General features: G+C 40.6%; 1 protein-coding gene across 1 annotated transcript in view; it reads right to left on the bottom strand.

Moving 5' to 3' along the window:
• DNAI3 (dynein axonemal intermediate chain 3) overlaps positions 1-22,511 on the bottom strand; it is an 80,174-nt gene that overhangs the window by 52,449 nt on the left and 5,214 nt on the right. The window contains exons 2-7 of the mRNA XM_036352409.1: positions 22,193-22,291; positions 21,784-21,822; positions 8,500-8,681; positions 7,419-7,523; positions 4,118-4,258; positions 2,898-3,097 (exon numbers count right to left, since the gene is read on the bottom strand). Coding sequence (XP_036208302.1) covers positions 2,898-3,097; positions 4,118-4,258; positions 7,419-7,523; positions 8,500-8,681; positions 21,784-21,822; positions 22,193-22,277 — 752 coding nt within the window. The 5' untranslated portion in view covers positions 22,278-22,291. The remainder of the gene's footprint in view (positions 1-2,897; positions 3,098-4,117; positions 4,259-7,418; positions 7,524-8,499; positions 8,682-21,783; positions 21,823-22,192; positions 22,292-22,511) is intronic.

The following is a 22,511-nucleotide window of genomic DNA, read 5'->3' as shown; positions in this document are numbered from 1 at the left end:
ATCTGTGCCAGGAACTGTCCTAGAAATTGGGGACATAGAAGTAAACAAAATAGAGCAAGTGCCTGTCTCAGGAGCTTAAATTCTAAGTGGTAGGTGGGAAGAAGGTGAGAAAGGAGAGACAATGATAAATACATTTCAAGCGACAATAGTGCCATGAAGAAAAAAATAGAGTAAGAGGGTAGACAGAATGGAGTTGCTGTTTTTATAAAAGAGTGTTGAGGAATGCCTCATTCAAACTGAGATCTGAATGAAGGAGGAAATGAATCCTAAGGATGGGGGAAGAGCAGCCTATATAAAGGAACTGTGAGCATAAACACATCAGGTATGAGTATGCTTGGTGAATTCAGGGAACAAGGAAGCCACTGTGGCTGGGATGGATGAGCCAGGGAAGTATGGGAACTGAGGGAAGAGGGGCAAATGGCATCCCAATCAGTCTGGCTCTTCTATGGGAACAGAATGTAGGAGGGCAAGGATGGGTAGAGGAAGCCCAGTCAGGAGGCATTGCAATAATCCAGGAAAGAGACGAAGAAGGCATGATCCAAGATGACAACAATGAATATAGAGTGTCCCCCCAAAAATGTACACACACTTTAACAGCGGATAATCACTTAATTGTGAAAATTAACTGTATGTTAATAAACACTAACTTTATAATCATTCAAAGCGTGTAGACATTTTTTGGGACACTCTATATTTTGAAGGTAGACCCAACAGAATCCAAGGTTTGGGGTCTTAGTAATTATAAGAATATCATTGCCATTGGCTGAGATGAGGGAGATTTAGGGAGTTTCAGACTTAGAGGTAGGAAATTTAAAAAATTGTTTATGGGTATGTTAAATTTGAGACTCTTATACATCCAAGTAAGATGAATATAAGCATGTGGTGTTCAGGGGGGAGATTCAGGTTGAAGACATAGATTTGGGAGTCATCAGCAAACAGATAATGGATAACACCAAAGGACTAGATAAATTCACCCCACCAAAGGGCTGTTGGGTTTTGATTGCTTGTTTGAATGATGGCGGTTATAGCATTTTGTACTTTCATGTCTACTTTCCACCTGTCCTCTCAGTTGACTGCCACCACCTGACTTTAGACACTGGTCACATTTTTAGTGACAGCAGATTCCTACTTGGCCAATCTCTTCAACTCCAGACTTTCCCCCCTCTGCTTTCCAATACCTACTGTCCAGCTCATCTTATTTTAACACCTTATCATCCTGCTTCTCTCTTTTGCTTCAGAATTTGTCAAAGTTCCCCAATGTCTGCCACAGAGAAACCACTTCTCTATCTACCTCTGCTCTTCCCTTCCGTGTACCCGAGCTGGTCTCCTTGTGGTCCCAGGCAAAGTCAGTTCTTCCCATCCCCTTGAATTATTCAGGTCATTTTCTAAAAAATTGGACTGTTTTCCCTGTCTCCATTTCTCCAAATTACATGCAAATTATTTCAAAATAATTATTTTTTATTTCTAAAAAGATGCATAGCTTAGCTAAATATGTCTCCAAATTTATACAACATTCAAAGCCTAGCTCAAGTCCCCAAAATATTCCTTTGACAACCCATTTCACATCAACTCATTCACTGAATACATTTTAATAAGAGCTGATGTGTGATACTGAAGGCAATGAATCAATGTTTCTCTCTCACATTGATGTTTCTCTCTCTCTTTTTCTGTCTAAGCATGTCTTCAGGTGAAGATTTAAAAAAGCATCCTTTAAAACATAATAATAATAATAAAATAAAGTTATTGAAAAAAACAAATAAAAACAAACATCAATGATGAGAATCACTGATCAGCTGCCTCCTGCACAGTCCCCATGGGGGATCGAGCCCACAACCCAGGCATGTGCCCTGACCGGGAATGAAACTGTGATCTTCTTGTTCATAGGTCGACACTCAACCACTGAGCCATGCTGTCTGGGCAGGTAATTAATTGATAATTCTAATGAAAATAAAATTTTTATTTGCATACATGTAAAAATATCAGGAAAATACTAGTGAAACTCAAGGCCTTGCTTGATATTGTTATTTAAGGAAATTAAGTGGGGGGAAAAAACCACTTTAAATTTCAGCTTGAATAAATTTAATAATAATAAAAAAGAGCTGCTGTGTGAGATGGTTTGGTTTGTAGCCTCCCAGTGCCCTGGACCTAAGGCAGACAGGTAAGCAGATGAGTACACTATGGGTCCTCAGTGCTTTGATAAAGACACTCAGCTCTACTGGGGCCTCAGAGGAGGGAGTGGTCAACTCTACCTGGTGTTGCCAGGAAGTCACAGAGGAGGGGGCACTGAGCTTAAGGGGTAAAGGCCGCCAAGGCGGCCAAGGCAGTGAAGGGCATTTTGTGCAGAGGAACAGCATTGCCAAAGGCAGGAAGATATGGAAGAGCAGATATTCTGGGAGATGAAAGCAGCTCATAGAACTAGAGCACAGAATGGGATGGGGGCGGGGGAGAGGCTGGAGAGGCCACGGATACGGTGCCATGGAAGAAGGAGAACCTCATAATGCCATGCCAAGGAATCTGGATGTGCTGGGAGCCAGAGAAAAGATTGAGGCGGTGAAGTGACACAGTCTGATTTGATATGTAAGAATGACGGCTTGGGTAGAATAGAGCAGTTAGGAATGGTAATGTTCCAGTTGAAAACAATACTGTGATTATTAACAGCAGCCATCATTTTCCAACTACATAGTCTTTACAGGCTTACGTGTATCTCATTTTCTGTTAAGGTTTAAAAAGGCGTAGTTGAAAGCCATTAGAACTTCCTGAATCGAATTACTCTATGTAGACATATTTCATCATTGTCAATCCATTTCTATTTATTATAATATCTCAAAATAATCATGGACATTGCTAGATTTTACTGTCATTGCTTTTAAAAATACACATACCCATTGTATACTTACCATCTTGTCTGAGTACTTATCTCCTTAATTTCAGGGACTACTTGCATGCCAACATCTTTCTCAAGTTGCTTAATAACAAAATTTTTATCTGGGTAGGCTGTGCATTCAATATAGGCATCTTTCACACTGGAAGCATTATGGTCACTGAACTTAATCGGTGCACCAAAATCAGCTCGTTTTCGAGAAATCATATATGTAATCTGCAACACGGGTAAGCAGTAGAGGTAACACAAGTAAGTCCCTGGAGAAAAATGGATGCGGGGCGGACGACGCAGGTGCTCTGCCTAGATCTCTCAGATCCCTTTGGATACGCACTTTCTGTCCCCTCCAGCTCCGTGTGCTGTTTGTTCCCATGGCCACGGCCTGCTGCTCTTCGGGAAACACCACTTTGCCCGCAGGTACAAGAACAGGAAGTGGCTGGCTGTTTACATCTCAACCCGTGATGGACTGATAGGAGACATAGGGAAGCTCATCTCTTCTGCTTCTCTTTGGCACAACTCTGGGGTGTGATTTAGCTGAAGCCTTCCCGCCACTAAAATTTACAGGAGAGCATTGTCCCTCTCCTGCAGCTTTCCCTATACTCTCAAAACAAGTCACTCATTTAAATCCTCCTCGCGGCAGCTGCTCTGGCAACACCACTGTGTCAGTTTCCTAGGGCTGCCAGACCCAGGCACCATAGATTGGTGGCTTAAAACAACAGGAATTTATTCTCTCCCCGATGTGGAGATCAGGGTGTTGGAGTGTTCCAACCCCCCCCCCCCCCCCCCCCCCCCCCCCCGCTGTGGCCTCTGAGGGAAAATCTATTGCTTGCCTCTCTCTAGCTTCTGGTGATGCCAGCAAACCTTGGTGTTCCTTGGCTTGTAGATACAGCACTCCAATCTCTGCCTCCTTCTTTCTCCTTGTGTCTCTCTGTCTTCATATGGCCCTCTCTTTGTAAGGACATGGCCATATTGGAATAGCACCCTCCCATTTCCTAGTAGGTCACATACTCAGGTACTGGAGGTTAGGACTTTGTATCTTTTTTTTCTTTTTTTTTTGGGGGGGGGGGGGGGGCGGATACAATTCCACCCATAATACACACCTGAGACAATGACCACTTTTCTATCCAAAGAAAAACCTCATTCCCATAGCAAACACAGAAGCCTTACAAACCCTTCAGGAATAAGCGTTATTCAGGTACAGGGAGGGAATGACTGGAGATAATAATTCAGGCCTCTGACCTGCTCTGTAGATGTTGTAACGGATTCTTCTTCAATTTCTTTTTCACTGCCCAAAGAAACCCATGGTTTAGAGATGGGTGGCTTATAATCGTATATCTCTTCAGGAATGTCTTCATCCTGTTCTTCCTGAGCTTCTGGGGGCTAGAGTAAAACAAATAACAGTCTAAAATACATGACCAAATTTAGGTTATAGCTACATCTGCACATTTTGCAATAAACTTTATTGTTATATAAATTTATTAATCACTTCCTTATTATTTTTCTTTTTTGTTGGTTCCTTCTTTCCAATTATGATAAGGAAACCAAGAAAAAAAAAAAAAGAACAACAACAAATCAAAACTACAGACAGAGATGACAGAAGAACAAAATAGGAGAGTGAAAAAAGAAAAGTCATGTGATAAGAAAAAAACATTTACTGCACATCCTTATGACTATAGAACACTAAAACTTAATGTTAACTATAAAACTAGTTTCCTCTGACTTAATAAATTTTTTTGATAAGAAGATTATAAGTATGAATAAACATGATATATATGAAATAATGAGTGAATGTTTTAAAATCAAGATATCCACAAGGAGTATACAGAGACATATATTAATACCTAAATCTATATCTTTATAGCTATCTATCTATAAACTGAATAAGTATCAATAGGTGAGTAAACTGACACATTGTGTTATCATCATAAAATAAAATTCTGTAAAGCAGTTGCAATGAAAAAACTTGATCTACATATATATGATATCTAAATGTACCAACATGGGTGAGGCCTAGAATTTTATAATTCAGTGATAAACAAAAATTGCAGAATGATTTGTAGAATTTTATGTGACATGATAAGATATTAATATTTGTTAATTCTGGGTAGTGATTGTGTGGATGTTTGTTAAATTATTACCTAAACTTTTCTATACAGTTGAAAATGTTTCACTACACAGTTATGTGCTGTATAATGATGTTTGGTTAACAGATAGTCCCATAAGATTAAAATGGAACTAAAAAATTCCTATTACCTAGTGATGTTGTAGCCATGGTAATGTCGTAACACAATGCATTTCTTTAAAAAAAAAATGTTTGTATTGATTTTGAGAGAGAGAGGAAGGGAGAAGAATAAAGAGATAGAAACATCGATGAGAGAAAAACTTCATCGATCGGCTGCCTCCTGCACACCCCCTACTGGGTTTAAGTCTGCAACTCCAGGCATGCGCCCTGACTGGGAATTGAACCAGTGATCTTTTAGTTCACAGGTCAATGCTTAACCACTGAGCACACCAGCCAGGCTGTATTTCTTATATGTTGGTGGTGATACTAGTGCAGACAAACCTGTTGTGATGTCAGAAATATAAAGTATAGCACATATAATTATGCATAGTACATAATACTTGTTAATAATTATAAACAATTGTGTATTTACTATACTACACTTTTTACATTATTGTATACTCTTTTTAATTATTAAAAAAAGTACTTTGCTGCTGGAAGCCAATCCACCCTGGCTGCTTGAGGCAGTCCCTGCAGGGATGTTTCAAGGGACCTTGAAATGGAGATGAGAAACACCCTAGCCTTTGGAATGGAATGGATGGGATTAAGATCAAATAGGATAAATGCAGATGTAAGAGGACAATAGGGGAAGGAACCTGGCTAGGAGAAGAGAGGTTGTTTCCCCAGGTGAGGATTTTTATCAGTAAACCCTTTAACTGAGTGTCAGAGGGGTGGTTGGTCGCTTTGATCTTTGCTTGGAGTGACCTCCTTCAGTTACTTCCTTGTAGCTTAGTGGAGCAATAGAGTAACCTTTGAATGGAGATGGGAAGCCCCCTGGCCTTTTGTATAGAATGGGTAGGATTGGGACCAAAAAGTATAAATACAGATGCTAGATGACAATAAAAAAAAGAACCTGGCTATGATGATCACCTGAACACTGCCTCCGTGTCCTTCATTCTTCACCGACTCCGTCCACACCTTTGGGAACCCCTGGACCCGCTGGGGCTGGACCCCAGCACTTCGCTATAAAACACATTATGCTGCAACTGATTGATATTTCTCTCTCTCCTTTTCCCTTCCTCTCTCAAAAATCAATAAAAAAAGAGGCTCTTAGATTTAAACAAAAAACACAATATGCCATGTTACACCAACAGCAGCCTCAAACATCTCGTTTGATTGCATCATTTTGTTTTGTGCTTGATTTAATCTCGTATTGTTTGTACAGTAATGGTAGCCTAGGATCAATAGGCTAGACAGCTGTGGGCAAACTACAGCCCGCAGGCCAGATCTGGCCCGTTTGAAATGAATAAAACTAACATGCTTTTGTTCCGGCCCTCCTCCGGTCCAGTTTAAGAACCCATTGTGGCCTTCGAGTCAAAAAGTTTGCCCACCCCTGGGCTAGGACCATCTAGGATTGTGTAAGTACACTCTACAATGTTCCCACAGCAAGAAAATCACCTAGTGGCACATTTCTCAGGTGTATCCCCATTGTTAGATAGCACAAGACTGTAATAAAAAAAAATTAAAAGCATAAAGAAAAGCAACCATAAAAATAAAATTGAAAATATTAAGGCTAAGTAAACTATCATTTTTAGTTTAAAAAGTGTAGATATTTTAAAATTCTATGCTTTACTTTTTCTTGTTTGTTCAACAACCACTCAAAACCCCCTGTCTACCTCAGTTTGACCAAACCTCCCCATAAGGATGCCCAGGTCAGAAGGCAAGTCTCAGAAACTCATTACCTGCCACGGCCACTTAGAACAAAACACCTTGAAGGTTAACTAATCTTTTTTTCTTTGAAAGCTACAATTTTTAAAATTTCTGCTTCCCTCCCTGCCAACGGCCCACTGACCACGTCATTCTTTTAAAATCTTACTGTTCAATAATCATAGCAAACACTATAATGAGGGCTTTACCTTGTGTTAGCCTATTTAATTTTTATAACAGGCCTGGAATGGGCACTGTTGGTGCCACTGTTTTGCAGATGAGAGGTTTAGTAACTTACCCAAGCTATGGAGATGGCAAGAGGAGAACCAGGACTATGGGCCGGGGAGTGGCTGAGGGCAGTGGTACTCCAGATTTGCTGTTTCTGCTCTCATTGAGCCAATAAAGGCAAATAAGTAAGAGTATCTGCTACCCTGAGATGTTTGCCTTAGTTCATCCCACATTTACTGCTTGCTTACTCTGGGTGCCAGAACTCGATCCAGGCCCTGGGGTAAGGGGGCTGAACAAGAAGAATCATAACCATGCATAGTTCTCCCCCAGAGGTACCGCTCCCTTCTGATAATCCACAAAATGCAAGGGCTTGGGTGTGCTTACATTTAAATAGTTTTCCTTGCCCTCTTCTGTTCCAATAACATAAAAGTTAAGTCCAAATTCGAAGTCTTTGTCATAAACAATCAGAATCTCATCTCCAGGATATTCCTACAGGAATATAATCAAAGGAGAAGGTTATAGAATATTCCATCCAAAAGCAACAGAATATACAGGGTAAGCAAAAGTAGGCTTACAGTTGTTTATATGGGAAATAATACAATAACTGTACAATAATAATACAAGAATAAACCTTCTGTTTTGCACACTCATAACTGTAAACCTCCTTTTGCCAAGCCCTGTACATTCTTTTCAAGTGCACATGAAACATTTAAAATGATAGATCATAGGTTAGGCCACAAACAAGTCTTAATAAATGTAAGAGGATTCAAATCATATCAAGCATATTTTTTGACCACCATGTATAAGACTAGAAATTAATTACACAAAGAAAACTGGAAAATTCACAAATATGTGGAGATTAAACAACTGAAAAGGAATGAAGGCTAATGAAAGTTAATGAAGTCCAGTGGTCATTCAATTTATTCAGACATCGACACAAAATTGATATTTTTCTAATCAATCAATCATAAAAGATCACCATACTACTTATCTATGGCCAATAAACCCAAGTTGCAAAATTACTTTATTAACTCTAAAAAGCTTTTAAAATAAAGTAGGTCCTGGGAAATTTACCATGCAATTTTATTTCTAACAGGAAAAAAGAAGCATTTCTTTAGTTTGGTGTTGTGCTCTGTTGCATGCTTGGAGACAAATCAGGAAAAAAAATTATTAATTAAACAATTAAGATAGTATGGGAAAATAAGGGTAGATTCCTGTTCTAGTTACAACTGGGCAAGGATCGGTGTTTCTGGGTGTGGAATAAGACAGTCAGTAAGTGTCAATGAGTGTTTGCTTTCCACCAAGGATCATCCAGCAGGATTCCCAAGGTGTGGGCAAGCTAGTATGTGTCCAAGCTCATGGAAAATGCCAGATGTGAATGCAGCAATCGCTCCAACTGTCATTATTATGTACCAGGAACCCCTTGAAGCAAAACTGAAAAATGAAGAGGGATGTTGCACTTAACCTGGATAATTTTTTTGACTGGGTAGAAATCAGATACTGCAGCTCTGTTTTGAAAGTCTGCCAAAATATCTTGTTTTTTGATAAGTTTATAAGGTTGCTCATCTGTCAGATCTTCATCTATTCGGCAACTGAATATTTCTTGAGTCTTGGTAGTTAACACTAAAGGATAAATTTCTGGATGACCTAGGGAAGACAAAGTGGAATTTTGATATTAAATGTAACCACATAAAACATTAGCAATGGGAAACATGCAATTGTTTGCTTTAAATACCTGTCTTGGTTAAAATTTTTAAAAGTCTTTAAAATCATTGCTCTTGTTTTTTAAAATATATTTTATTGATTTCAGAGAGGAAGGGGGAGAGAGAGAGAGAGAGAGAGAAAGAGAGAGAGAGAGAAAGAGAGAGAGAGAGAGAGAGAGAAAGAGAGAGAAACAACAATGATGAGAGATAACAATTGATCAGTTGCCTCCGGCACTCCCACTACTGGGGATGGAGCCTGGAACCTGGGCATGTGCCCTGACTGGGAATCAAACTGTGACCTCCTGGTTAGGTCGAAGCTCAACCACTGAACCACACCAGCTAGGCTCATTATTCTTATTTTTAAAGTAAGTTTATCCATTATAAAAACAAATGTCAAAAAAAAGAAAAAAAGAAGAAAATAACAATTACCCATATTACTATGTCTCAAGAGAGACCCTCTATTAATAGTTTGCTCTACTTCCTTCTAGCCGCTCCATATGCAGTATCTTATATGAAATTTTAAATACTGCCTTTAATACTTAATGTATGTCACAAGTATTTTATTATGACATTATATAATCTTTCTAACATATTTTAAATTCATGCAACTCTGTAGCATAATTTTTCACAGTTCTGTTGTTGATAAACATTACATTTTTTTCTCATTTGTTTCCAATGATTGTAAATAACTACAAACAGATATGTAGTGCTTAATTTTTTAATATCGCATTTTAAATTATTTTTTAGGATAGTTTTTAAAAGTGAAATCATCGGTCCAAAGGTATGATCACCTTTTCAGGCTCTATCAAACCTGCATTGGCTTTCTAAAGCATCTTCCTGCTCATCCCTCACCTGCTGCTCTCTCTCACTAGATGACCTCACTTCCTGTTTCACAGAAAAATTCTGTGTCTGTAGAGCACAGAATCCCATAGCCTGGTCTACCGGCTGATTGGCACAGGCACCACCTTCCCACCCTCCCCTCCACTCGGAAGACCTGCTAGTCCCTCTCTACCCTTTTCAGCCATTAAGACTCATTCACGTTTCCTCCTTTCTTACCTCTGTGCTGTTTTCTCTCAGCATTTGCCCACTGGTCTCCTATTTTAAAAAAAAACCTTCTCTTGACCTTATGAGGTACCTCTACTCCCTAAGGCTCCTCCTTTTCACAGTCAGACTTGTAACTCCATTCTTCACATTTTAAAGCTATTGACTTCCCCATTAAATTGCATTTCCAGACTCTTGGAAGTGGAGAGAAAGGTGGGGTGGGGATCCTTCTTCCCTCCTCAGTCCTAGGTTTGCCCTCAGAAGAGGAGGGAGGCTAGGTTCAAGAGGCTTCCATTCCTGTTCTTCCTGTCCCTGTTCCCCCCACCCCAGGCCAGTCCTCCCCAGCAGCAGGCCCTAGGACAGGGGATGGAAGAGGATAGGTACCAGCTTTCATGTTGCCATTCCCTCTAACAAGCCTTCTTCTCATTTTTGTATCACCATCAGCTTCCAGCACCTCAGTCTCAGCTCTGCATCTTCCCCCAGAACTCCCTCCCAACCCCATGCTCCCAGGAGCCCACAGCCCCTCCCATCTTCTCCAGGCCCTACACACCTGGGTGTCCTGACATCCTTCCTCCCACTGCTCAACAGGTGCGTCGTCAAGGGGACAAGCGCATGTGGCCTCTGACATTGGAATTTTGAATGTATTTTCCCACAGAAACATTTACCCCTCGTCCGAGCAGCTCTATGGCACAATTATTCAGGTAATTTTGGAGTTTTAATGACTGTATGCATAACACTGATTCCCAATGGCAATCGGTTGGTATAACAAACATTTGGACTACAAGTTGTTCATAAATTATGGACAAACTATACAGATTATCCTTTGAGAACATTCTGCCAAGGATAATTCATAGTGTCTAATGCATAATAAAAGCTCTGCGGTTTTGCCTTTGAAAGCCACCAGGTGGAACTGAGAGACCCACGCTGAGCTGGAGCCAAGAAAGAGGTGGCGTCCTTCATAAACAGAGGTCAGAAAGCCTCTACCATCCAAGTAACAGGAAAGACAGTGACAAAGACTGTGTTCCATGTCACCTGCCCCCACTAACATACTTCACATTCTGCTAGCGGGACAGTCTTCACTAAAATGACCCTGTCACACTGATTGGACTTCACCAAGGCAACTTGAACGTAGACTCTAACTTTCCTTTATCTGGAAGTTAGTAAAACGAGTAGACTGTTTCTAGTTGCAATTGGCAGTCACTCATAACTTCATGCATAATCCCCACAGTCTACTACTTTCAAGCTCTACCCGAACAATGGCCAAACTTAACAGAGCAAGGCCTGATGCTTCTGGCCTCCCCCAAGGGTCTCTGGCAAAATTCAATAAAAAGATACTGCTATTTAGGCATTGAGGCCTACACTGAAGACAGCACCCCCAGGCATACAACAATGAGGCGATGGTGGTTAGCAACGAGGTGGGCTGTGGGCTATGGGCTACGCCTCCAGCAGAGTGGGATGTTGGTTGCTCCAGGAGGGTGAGAAAGTTGTTGGAGCAGAGGAAAAGGCCTGCAAGGCTTCTTGAAGCTTACAGAGTCAGGAGCAAGACCTGCTGGGTAGGGTGCCAAGCGAGGGTGGTGAGTGAATAACAATGTGGGTGCATAATAGCCAGGTTAATGATAGTAACTTCTGTAGAGCACCTACTGCATGCAAGTGCTGCTCTAAGTACTTCTCGTGTATCATTAATTAACTTAATCTCTACAACAACATTCTAGGTGGTTACTAAAAGTGCATTCTTTTTTTCTTTTTTTAAGCTGAAGAAAGGGAGTCCTACAGAATTCAAATACCGTATCCAAGGTCAGGATCTAGGAGTTGGAAATAGAGGGTCTGGGATTCAAACCAAGGTCCCTACACTCTAACTACCCTCCTATACTTTCTCTCCAATGTGTGAACCCGCAGAGCCCAGGAGAGGGGCCTGCTCCTTCTCCACACACAGTCAGAGAGGTGACAGGGGTGGCATCCCACAGGATGCGGTGAATGGCAGTTATTTACCTAGTCGACCAATAAAGCAGGAGCCAAAAACGGAGAAAGCAATTCATTCATTCCTTCACTCATGCATGCAATCAATCAACAAATATTTATTTAGTATGTATTATGTGTCAAGATCTGTTCTAAACATTGGAGTACAAGAGCATTTCTGTTCCCGGGAGTGTGTGTGTGTGTGTGTGTGTGTGTGTGTGTGTGTATGTGTGTGAGAGAGAAAGTGTGTGTGTAAATAGATTATAAATGCATTAACAAATAAATAGTTGATTCTCATTATTTACTAATTTTGTATTTGCAAATTCACTTGCTAAACTTTATTTGTAATCCTAAAATCAATAGTTGTGGCACTTTCGTGGTCATTAGTGGACATGCTCAGAGTGGCAAAATAATTTGAGTTGTCCAATGAGCACATCGCGAGCTGAGGTCCAACAAGCCCATGCTCTGCAACTTGTTTCAGCTCAGACAGGAAACAAGTGTCCTTCCATTGTCTATTTAGTGCCACATTTTCCACATTTTTGTGCTTTTCATTGGTGATTTTGTTATTTAAAATGATCCTCAAGCCGAAAACCGGTTTGGCTCAGTGGATAGAGCGTCGGCCTGCGGACTGAAAGGTCCCAGGTTCGATTCCGGTCAAGGGCATGTACCTGGGTTGCGGGCACATCCCCAGTGGGAGATGTGCAGGAGGCAGCTGATCGGTGTTTCTCTCTCATCGATGTTCCTGACTCTGTCTCTCTCCCTTCCTCTCTGTAAAAAATCAATAAAATATATTTTTTAAAAAAAGAAAAAATGATCCTCAAGTGTGGTCTGAAGTGCTGTATAGTGTTCCTAAACTCAAGAAGGCTGTGATGCCCTTCATGGAGGAAATCCACATATTAGATAAATATGGTTAAGGCATGAGTTACAGTGCTTTCTTCTGTGAGTGCAGTGTTAATGAATCTATAATAATAGAAGTGTAATATGCTAATTTCTGGACAAAATCACGGTGTTGAAGGCTGAGGCAGAGGTGGCAGACGCGCCCCCCTCATGCCCCTCCTTGCCCGCCCCCCCTCCCCCCGGCCGCCACAGCAGGGGGGCCAAGCCCCTTGCATGAATTTCATGCATCAGGCCTCTAGTGTGTGTGTATATATATATATATATGAATATATATTAATGAATATATATTGACAATATATATTAAATAAAGTATCTTTAAAAGGAAACACACATAAAAAGGTTATATATTGATTGGTAAATGGAAATGTTTTGACCAGAGGCTCATAGGAATCTAACCCTGTATTTCCCCTAAGAGCAATGGCTCAGTTTTGCTACGTCAGTGTTCACAGCAACTGTATAGAACATCCATAAAACAGGAGAATTGACTGTATTTTAACTTCAGAATTATGGTAGGTACTGTGAAGGCAAGGGTACTAGATGAAAGAGGCCTTCAGGAAATGCCTCTTCCAGATGTGGTACTGGAGTCTAGACCTGAATGATGAGGAGATAGTTGCATGGAAATCTGGGGAAAGAGCTATCCAGGCACAGGGAGCCAGAGCAAAGGCCCTGAGGCGGGAACACATAGGGCAGGTTCTGAGCTAGGCAAGACTGGTGAACCATGGATGGGGCAGAGAGTGAAGAGAAAAGACCAGAGAGGAAGGCAGAGCCAGGGCCACAATACGGACAAAGAAAAGCCTTGGGGGAGTTTAAGCAAGAAGTAGACATGGCAGGTTGCCGGGTGCAGAAGGGATTGAAGGAGGCTGAGTGGAAACAGTGGTACCAGGTAGGAGCTAAGGAACTCATCTAAGTGAGGAAAGTGGAGGCTTGGACTAAGGTAGTAGATGTGGAGATAATGTGAAATGAACGAGTTTGAGATATATTTTAGAGGTGAAATTGACAGGAGTGGGGATGATTTAAAGGGGAGTAGGGGTGTGGGAAAGGAAAAGGGTCAAAAATGGCTCCAGCATTTAAGGGTGATACGTTCATTAATTCAATACATACTTGTTGGGCAATGGGCATAGTCTGCTCCAATGCCCTTTACTGTTAGCTGACATCCCCCTACCATCTCCACCCGCTCTGCCACCCTGGCCCAAGCCACTGCCTTCTCATTCCTGGATTGTTGCAATAGTTCCCTAAGCACTCCCTACTTCTGTCCTCACCCCTGCAGTTCTCAACAGAGTAGCCAGGTTAACCCAGTCGAGACATAAGTCAGATCATGTCACTGCTCTGCTTAAATACCACCAACAGTTGCTTATCCTGTATGATTAACAGCCAAAATCTTCACAACGGCCTACAGGCTCTTAAATCTTTCTCTTTCCACCCTTGCTGTCTCCTCTGTTTCCAAACATGAAGTGCATCATCTAAGTCAACTCTAAGAGAAAGTTTCAGCAACAACAAAAACAAAGGCTTGCTGGTTACTTAGCCTCTAAAAGTAAAAACAACATTAGTTTGGCTGTCTAAGTTCTAGCTACTTTGCTTGACAGTCAGCCTTTCTCCTTGAAATAGTGGAATCTTACTGGGAAGTACAGATAAATATTGTTTATGAGCCAGAGTTTTAAAAATATCATTCTAATAAAAGTAATAACTTGCAGACTTACCACACTTTATAATTATTACAAAAGGTCTCTCAAATCATCATTCAATTTGGATTTTGAAGGGATGGGTTGGCCTGAGTCTATTTCTCAGATTAAAATTCTCTCTTTCACTCTTACTTTTCATTTTCTTTTTTTTTTTTTTTTTTTTTTTTTTTATTGCTTAAAGTATTACAAAGGGTATTACATATGTGTCCATTTTATCCCCCCGCCCTAGACAGTCCCCTAGCCTCCCCTATCCCCCAATGTCTTATGTCCACTGGTTATGCTTCTATGCATGCATACAAGTCCTTTAGTTGATCTCTTACCCCCCTACCTCCTGCCCCGCAACCCTCCCCGGCCTTCCTGCTGCAGTTTGACAATCTGTTTGAGGCAGCTCTGCCTCTGTATCTATTATTGTTCAAAAGTTTATAATGGTCTCTATTATCCATGAATGAGTGAGATCATGTGGTATTTTTCCTTCATTGACTGGCTTATTTCACTTAGCATAATGCTCTCCAGTTCTATCCATGACGTTGCAAATGGTAAGAGTTCCTTCCTTTTTAGAGCAGCATAGTATTCCATCGTGTAGATGTACCACAGTTTTCTAATCCATTCATCTACTGATGGGCACTTAGGCTGTTTCCAGATCTTAGCTATGGTGAATTGTGCTGCTATGAACATAGGGGTGCATATATCCTTTCTGATTGGTGTTTCTGGTTTCTTGGGATATATTCCTAGAAGTGGGATCACAGGGTCAAATGGGAGTTCCATTTTCAGTTTTTTAAGGAAACTCCATACTGTCTTCCATAGTGGCTGCACCAGTCTGCATTCCCACCAGCAGTGCACAAGTGTTCCTTTTTCTCCACATCCTCTCCAGCACTTGTCGTTTGTTGATTTGTTGATGATAGCCAGTCTGACAGGTGTGAGATGGTACCTCATTGTTGTTTTGATTTGCATCTCTCGGATGATTAGTGACTTTGAGCATGTTTTCATATGTCTCTTGGCTTTCTGAATGTCCTCTTTTGAAAGGTGTCTATTTAGGTCCTTTGCCCATTTTTTGATTGGATTGTTTATCTTCCTTTTGTTAAGTTGTATGAGTTCCCTATAAATTTTGGAGATTAGGCCCTTATCGGATATGACATTGGCAAATATGTTTTCCCACACAGTGGGTTTTCTCGTTGTTTTGTTGATGGTTTCTTTTGCTGTGCAGAAGCTTTTTATTTTGATGTAGTCCCATTTGTTCATTTTCTCTTTAGTTTCAAGTGCCCTAGGAGCTGTATCAGTGAAGAAATTGCTTCGGCATATGTCTGAGATTTTGTTGCCTTTGGATTCTTCTAGAATTTTTATAGTTTCCTGTCGTACATTTAAGTCCTTTATCCATTTTGAGTTTATTTTTGTGTATGGTGTAAGTTGGTGGTCTAGTTTCATTTTCTTGCATATATCTGTCCAATTTTCCCAGCACCATTTATTGAAGAGACTATCTTGGCTCCATTGTATGTTCTTGCCTCCTTTGTCAAATATTAATTGAGCATATTGGTTCGGGCCGATTTCTGGGCTCTCTATTCTATTCCATTGATCTATATGCCTATTCTTGTGCCAGTACCAGGCAGTTTTGAGAACAGTGGCTTTGTAATACATCTTGATATCTGGTATTGAGATCCCACCTACTTTGGTCTTTTTCAGGATTGCTGCAGCTATTCGAGGTCTTTTTTTATTCCAGATGAATTTTTGGAGAGTTCGTTCTAGATCTCTGAAGTACGCCGTTGGTATTTTAATGGGAAGTGCGTTGAATTTATAGATTGCTTTGGGTAGTATGGACATTTTAATGATGTTGATTCTACCAATCCATGAACACGGTATGTTCTTCCATCTGTTTATGTCTTCCTCTATATCTTTTTTCAACGTCCTGTAGTTTTCTGAGTAGAGGTCTTTTACCTCTTTAGTTAAGTTTATTCCTAGGTAGCTTAATTTTTTTGGTGCGATGGTAAACGGGATTGTTTTTATAATCTCTCTTTCTGAAAGTTCACTATTGGTGTATAGAAATGCCTCGGATTTCTTGGGGTTAATTTTGTATCCTGCTACATTGCCAAATTCATGTATTAAGTCCAGTAGCTTTTTGGTGGAGTCTCTAGGGTTTTGTATGTATAATATCATGTCGTCTGCAAATAAGGACAGTTTTACTTCCTCTTTTCCAATTTGGATGCCTTTTATTTCTTCTTCTTGCCGAATTGCAATGGCTAACACTTCCAGTACTATGTTGAACAGGAGTGGTGAGAGGGGGCATCCCTGTCTTGTTCCTGTTCTTAGGGGAAATGGTGTTAGTTTTTGTCCATTGAGTATGATGTTGGCTGTGGGCCTGTCATATATGGCTTTTATTATGTTGAGGTATGATCCTTCTACTCCCACCTTGCTGAGAGCTTTTATCAAAAATGGGTGTTGAATTTTGTCAAATGCTTTTTCTGCATCAATAGATATGACCATGTGGTTTTTTTCTTTCAATTTGTTTATGTGATGTATCACGTTTATTGATTTGCGGATATTGTACCATCCTTGCATCCCTGGGATAAATCCTACTTGGTCATGGTGTATGATCTTTCTGATGTACTGCTGGATCCGATTTGCTAAGATTTTGTTGAGGATTTTGGCATCTATGTTCATGAGGGATATTGGCCTGTAATTCTCTTTCATTGTGTTGTCTTTACCTGGTTTTGGTATTAGGGTGATGCTGGCTTCATAGAATGAGCTTGGAAGTGTTCCTTCCTCTTGAATTTTTTGTAGTAGTCTGAGGAGGATAGGTTTTAGTTCTTCCTTGAATGTTTGGTAAAACTCCCCTGTGAAGCCGTCCGGTCCTGGGCTTTTGTTTGCTGGAAGCTTTTTGATGACTGCTTCAATTTCTTCCATAGTTATTGGCCTGTTGAGATTTTTAGATTCTTCCTGATTGAGTTTTGGAATGTTGTATTTTTCTAGGAATTTGTCCATTTCCTCCAGGTTGTCTAGTTTGTTGGAGTAGAGCTGTCCATAGTATTTTTTAACAATCATTTGTATTTCTGTGGGGTCTGTTGTTATTTCGCCTCTATCGTTTCTGATTTTGTTTATTTAGGTCCTCTCTCTTTGCTTCTTGGTGAGTCTGGCTAGAGGTTTGTCAATCTTGTTTATCCTTTCAAAGAACCAGCTCTTGGTTTCATTGATTTTCTGTATTGTTTTTTTGGTCTCTATGTCATTTATTTCTGCTCTAATCTTTATTATCTCTTTCCTTCTGCTCACTCTGAGGTTTTCTTGTTGCTCTCTTTCTAATTCTTTGAGTTGTAGAGTTAGATGATTTACTACCATTTTTTCTTGTTTTTTGAGATAGGCCTGTAGAGCTATAAACTTCCCTCTCAGGACTGCTTTCATTGTGTCCCATAGGTTTTGGATTGTTGTGTTTTCATTGTCATTAGTTTCCAGGATGTTTCGAATTTCTTCTTTGATTTCATTGGTAACCCAATCAATATTTAATAGCATGCTATTCAGCTTCCAGGTGTTTGAGTATTTTGGGTTGTTTTTATTGTAGTTTATTTCTAATATTATGCCATCGTGGTCTGCGAAGACGCTTTTTATGATTTCAATCTTCTTGAATTTGGGGATACTTTGCTTGTGACCCAATATATGGTCTATTTTTGAATATGTCCTATGAGCATTTGAGTAGAATGTATATTCCCTGGCTTTCGGGTGAAGTGTTCTGAAGATGTCTATTAAGTCCATCTGATCTAGTGAGTCATTTAGGATTGCTGTATCTTTGCTGATTATTTGTCTAGAGGACTTATCCAGTGCTGTCAGTGGTGTATTAAAGTCCCCTACTATGATTGTATTGTTGTCGATGTCTCCTTTGATATCTTCCAGGAGTTTTTTAATGAATTTGGGTGCTCCTGCATTGGGTGCATATATGTTTACCAGGATTATATCTTCTTGTTGTATTGATCCCTTTAGTATTATGAAGTAGCCTTCCTTATCTCTTGTTATGGCCTTCACTTTGAGGTCTATTTTGTCCGATATAAGTATTGCTACCCCAGCTTTCTTTTCCTTTCCATTTGCCTGAAAGATATTTTTCCATCCTTTCACTTTCAGTCTGTGTGAGTCCCTTCTAATGAGGTGGGTTTCTTGTAGACAGCAGATGTATGGGTCATGTTTTTTTATCCATTCAGCCACTCGATGTCTTTTGTTTGGAGCATTTAGTCCGTTTACGTTTAAAGTTATTATTGAAAGGTAGTTGTTTGTAGGCATTTCTGTTTTTGTGTGGCTGTTTTCTTTCTGAGCTTTTTATTTCTTATTTTTATACCAGTCCCTTTAGCATTCCTTGCATTGCTGGCTTGGTGGTGATAAACTCCCTTAGCCTTTTTTTGTCTGTGAAGCTTCTTATTTCCCCTTCAAGTTTGAATGATAGCCTTGCTGGATAGAGTATTCTTGGATTCAGTCCTTTGCTTTGCATCACTTTGTAAATTTCCGTCCATTCTTTTCTGGCCTGATGTGTTTCTGTTGAGAAATCATTTGACAATCTAATGGGAGATCCCTTGTATGTAACTTTCCGTCTCTCTCTTGCAGCCTGTAAGATTCTCTCTTTGTCCTGAACATTTGCCATGGTAATTATGATGTGTCTTGGTGTGGGTCTTTTTGGGTTCACCTTGTTTGGGACTCTCTGGGCTTGTGTGACTTTTTTCTTCCCCACCTCAGGGAAGTTTTCTGATATTATTTCTTCTAATAGGTTTTCTAATCCTTGTTCATCCTTCTGTTGTTCTGGTACCCCTATTATTCGTATGTTGTTTCGTTTCATGTTGTCCCAAAGCTCCCTTAGGCTCTCCTCCTGTCTTTTCATTTTTTTCTCCAATTGCAGTACATTTTGGGTGTGTTTTGCTTCCTTGTCTTCTAAATCACTAATTCGGTCCTCCGCTTCTCCTAGTCTACTGTTGATACTTTCAATGGAGTTTTTCATTGCAGCTATATCGCTCTTCATATCTTCTTGGGTCTTACTTAAGTTGTTGATTTTTTCATCTGTTTCTTCTAGCTTCTTCCATATGTTATCGATTTTTCATCTGTTTCTTCTAGCTTCTTCCATATGTTATCGATTTTTTCATCTGTTTCTTCTTGCTTCTTGCTGAGGTTGTCGATTTTTTCCTCCATCCGGTTTATGCACTCTAGGACCCTTATTCTGAATTCTTTTTCTGTCATGTTGCATGCCTCTGTATTACTTAGCTGCTTTTCTGGAGAGTCCTCCTTCTCTTTCCTTTGGGGGTTTCTTTGTCTACCCATGTTTGATCTCACTGACATATCTAGACGTTGAGTCGTTCAGTGGCTGCTCCCTTGGTGGCAGTGACTCCTTGGTCTGCGGTTCCTCTTCGGGCGGTTGCGGTAGCAGCTGCTCTTCAGTTGGCAGCAACTCCTCTGGTGGGTGCTGTTCACAGCTGTGGTGGCTCTTCTGGCTGGTGGGGCGAGGTTTCACGTACAGCTGCTGTTCCTCAGCAGAGGGTGTGGTGCTCAGGAGGTTGCTGTTGCTTGGATCTGCTGTGTTGATTTAAAGGCACAAAATACAACACAACAAGGCACCACGTACCAGGCACTATACACAAATATATTCACGATATTAATAACCCCAAATAAAGGTGACCACCTGAATTAAGAGAATTAGGGGATAAGGAAGAAGGAAGAGAAAAAGAGAAAAGAGAAAAAAGAAAAGAAAATTAGGGACCAAAAAAAGGAGTGCAAAAATGAAAGTGGGAAAAAGGAGGGGGGAAAGTAAAAGCGAGAAAAGAAAGGAAAAGAAAAAAAAAGAGCGAAAAGAGAGAATGAAGTGGAAGAGGGGAAGAGACTTTTTATATGAGGAGAATGCTCCTATAGAACAGCCATTAATCCCAACAAATTCCAGCAACAGCTCCCTGGAGATAAATGCAAACTAGAAACAACCAATAATATAACGATGAAAATAGAATGGAGAACACTAATCCCAAAATAAAATAAAGAGAAAATAAAATGGCACTTTAAAAAAAATGGTAAAATGGTAGCAGTAATAATACTGGTTAAAAATAAGAAGGTAGTAATTAAAAGGGTAAAATCAGGTGATGGAAAAAAGAAGAAAAAAAAAAAAAGAAGAAGAGGAAAAGAAAAAAAAAAAAAGAAAAAAAAAAGAAAAAAAATTGGTTTCTTAGTTAAAAGGTGAAAAAAGAAAAAAAAAAATATTGCAGTAGTGAAGGTCCTTCGGTTCTTCTATTCTTCAGTGTGGCTCGCCTTAGACCTGCCTGGTATTCAGGAGAGTGTTGAGTTTCCCTGCGATACACTGTTCCTCTGTGTTGTAAACCACAGTCCTTATTTTAAAGCAAGCCGCATTTGTTTCCCAGACTGCCTTATTTTGTGTTTAGCAAAGAGTCAGTTTGTGGGTCAGCCTCTGGGTGGCAGTGTTCTGGGGTTGGCCTCTGAGGCTACAGGGCCTCTCTGTCCAGTGGAAGTTCACTGCCCAGAGCTGGCTGCATAAGAGTTACCAGTGCTGTGTTGTTGCTGGGATTGAAAATCCCTCTATAGGCCAGACCCTGTTAACTCCCAGGGACTGATCAGGTTATTTTAATCCTTGATCTCCTACAGGGTGGAATCTGGGTGTGGCTGTGCTCCTTGCCTGGGGGCTGGGGGGAGGAGTCTCACTCTCAGGAGAGAATGGCTGCCTCAGACGTGGGCTCAGGGGTGTCTCAGCACTCAATTCGCTGCCACCTCTCCCGGCCCCCCTTCTCTCCTCAGTCTCTCCCCAGATTCCACTCCTCCGCACACTCTCCCTCTCTTCAGCACAGGTGAGTGTCTGTATCCGAAATGTCCCATGAACAGGGTTCAGTGAAAACAAACAAACAAACGCCGGCCGCGGAAACGGGGAAGGCTTGGTTTCTGTAAGCTTCTTCTCTTACCGGGACTGCATGGTCTGGTCAGCTCTTCAGGCTGCCCCCTTTAGGCTCAGTCCTCCGTGATCACAGACCCAGCTCTCAATTCCCCCGGCAGCGCCAGGAATCCCGCGGTTCTCCTTTCCCCCGTCAGGGGCTGTGCCTGTCCCAAGGGACGCGGCTGTCTGCCACGCGGTCTCCCTCCGACTCTCTGGGCTCAGAGGTCTGGCAAACTTTCCTGCCCAAATCCCTGGTTTTTTTACCTTTCCAGGGGAGTTCTGCTCTTCCCGGCTGTAAACCGTCTCGCCAGCTGAGGAATTTCGCCAATTCGGGGTGGATGTTACTAGTTTCAGCTGCTCACTCCATTTGCTCCGGGACACGACCTGGGACGCGTCTGCCTATACCGCCGCCATCTTCCTGAATCACTTTTCATTTTCTTTAACATCTTTCATTTTATATTTGAAATGACCCGATGTGATTTTAGTCCATGTACATGTTGATCAGTTGCTTCAATTTGTACGGTTTTCACTTGCTTACTGCATATTAAAATATTGAACCTGCAGATGGTTTCTAATTTGTTTCCACTTACCCATGCTCTCCATATTTACAGGTTCTGCTTCTTCACTACCTGGAATATAACAAAATAATGCCAAATTTACATTTTTGAATCAAATATATATCCTAGTTTATTACATATCTTTAACCAGGTCTCAAAGCACAAAACATAAATGCAAATATATGATGAAGTCTTAAACTATTTTATGAATAATTAAATAAACAGAATCTGAATAACTGTCTTTCTCACAGAATTATCTCTTCATGATATCTTTCCGATGGTGTTGAATGGTAATGAAATACATACAAAATGAGAATAAATGCCCATGTTTTGAATTCCATTTGTGTTTAGCTTTATGACAGCCAAAACCATGATAATTTTGGCTGCTAACTGTACAAATACTGAAGCCATAAAAACCCCATTAATGAAAAGACAATCCTACCAAGTGTTAAGTCCTTATTTTCACCATGTTTTCCTTTTCTCTTTTTGCCACGTGGAGTCTTTCCTCCTCGAGGTTTTGGAGCCATGGCTCTGACTCAGGCTGCACAAAGAGAGAATGCCATTAGATGTCTGGCTCACAGGTTCAAATAGCAAGCATTAGCATTTGGTAAACATGAGTATGTTTTCTAAGTTGAGCCTTTGGCTAACTAATCTTTATTTATTTTTAAAATATATTTTTATTGACTTCGGAGAGGAAGAGAGAGGGAGAGAGAGATAGAAACATCAATGATGAGAGAGAATCATTGATTGGCTGCCTCCTG

Source organism: Myotis myotis, unplaced genomic scaffold, assembly GCF_014108235.1.
Source record: "Myotis myotis isolate mMyoMyo1 unplaced genomic scaffold, mMyoMyo1.p scaffold_m19_p_2, whole genome shotgun sequence".
Taxonomy (NCBI): domain Eukaryota; kingdom Metazoa; phylum Chordata; class Mammalia; order Chiroptera; family Vespertilionidae; genus Myotis; species Myotis myotis.
Note: the sequence above shows the minus strand (reverse complement) of the source record. Positions and strands in the feature narration are given on the sequence as shown.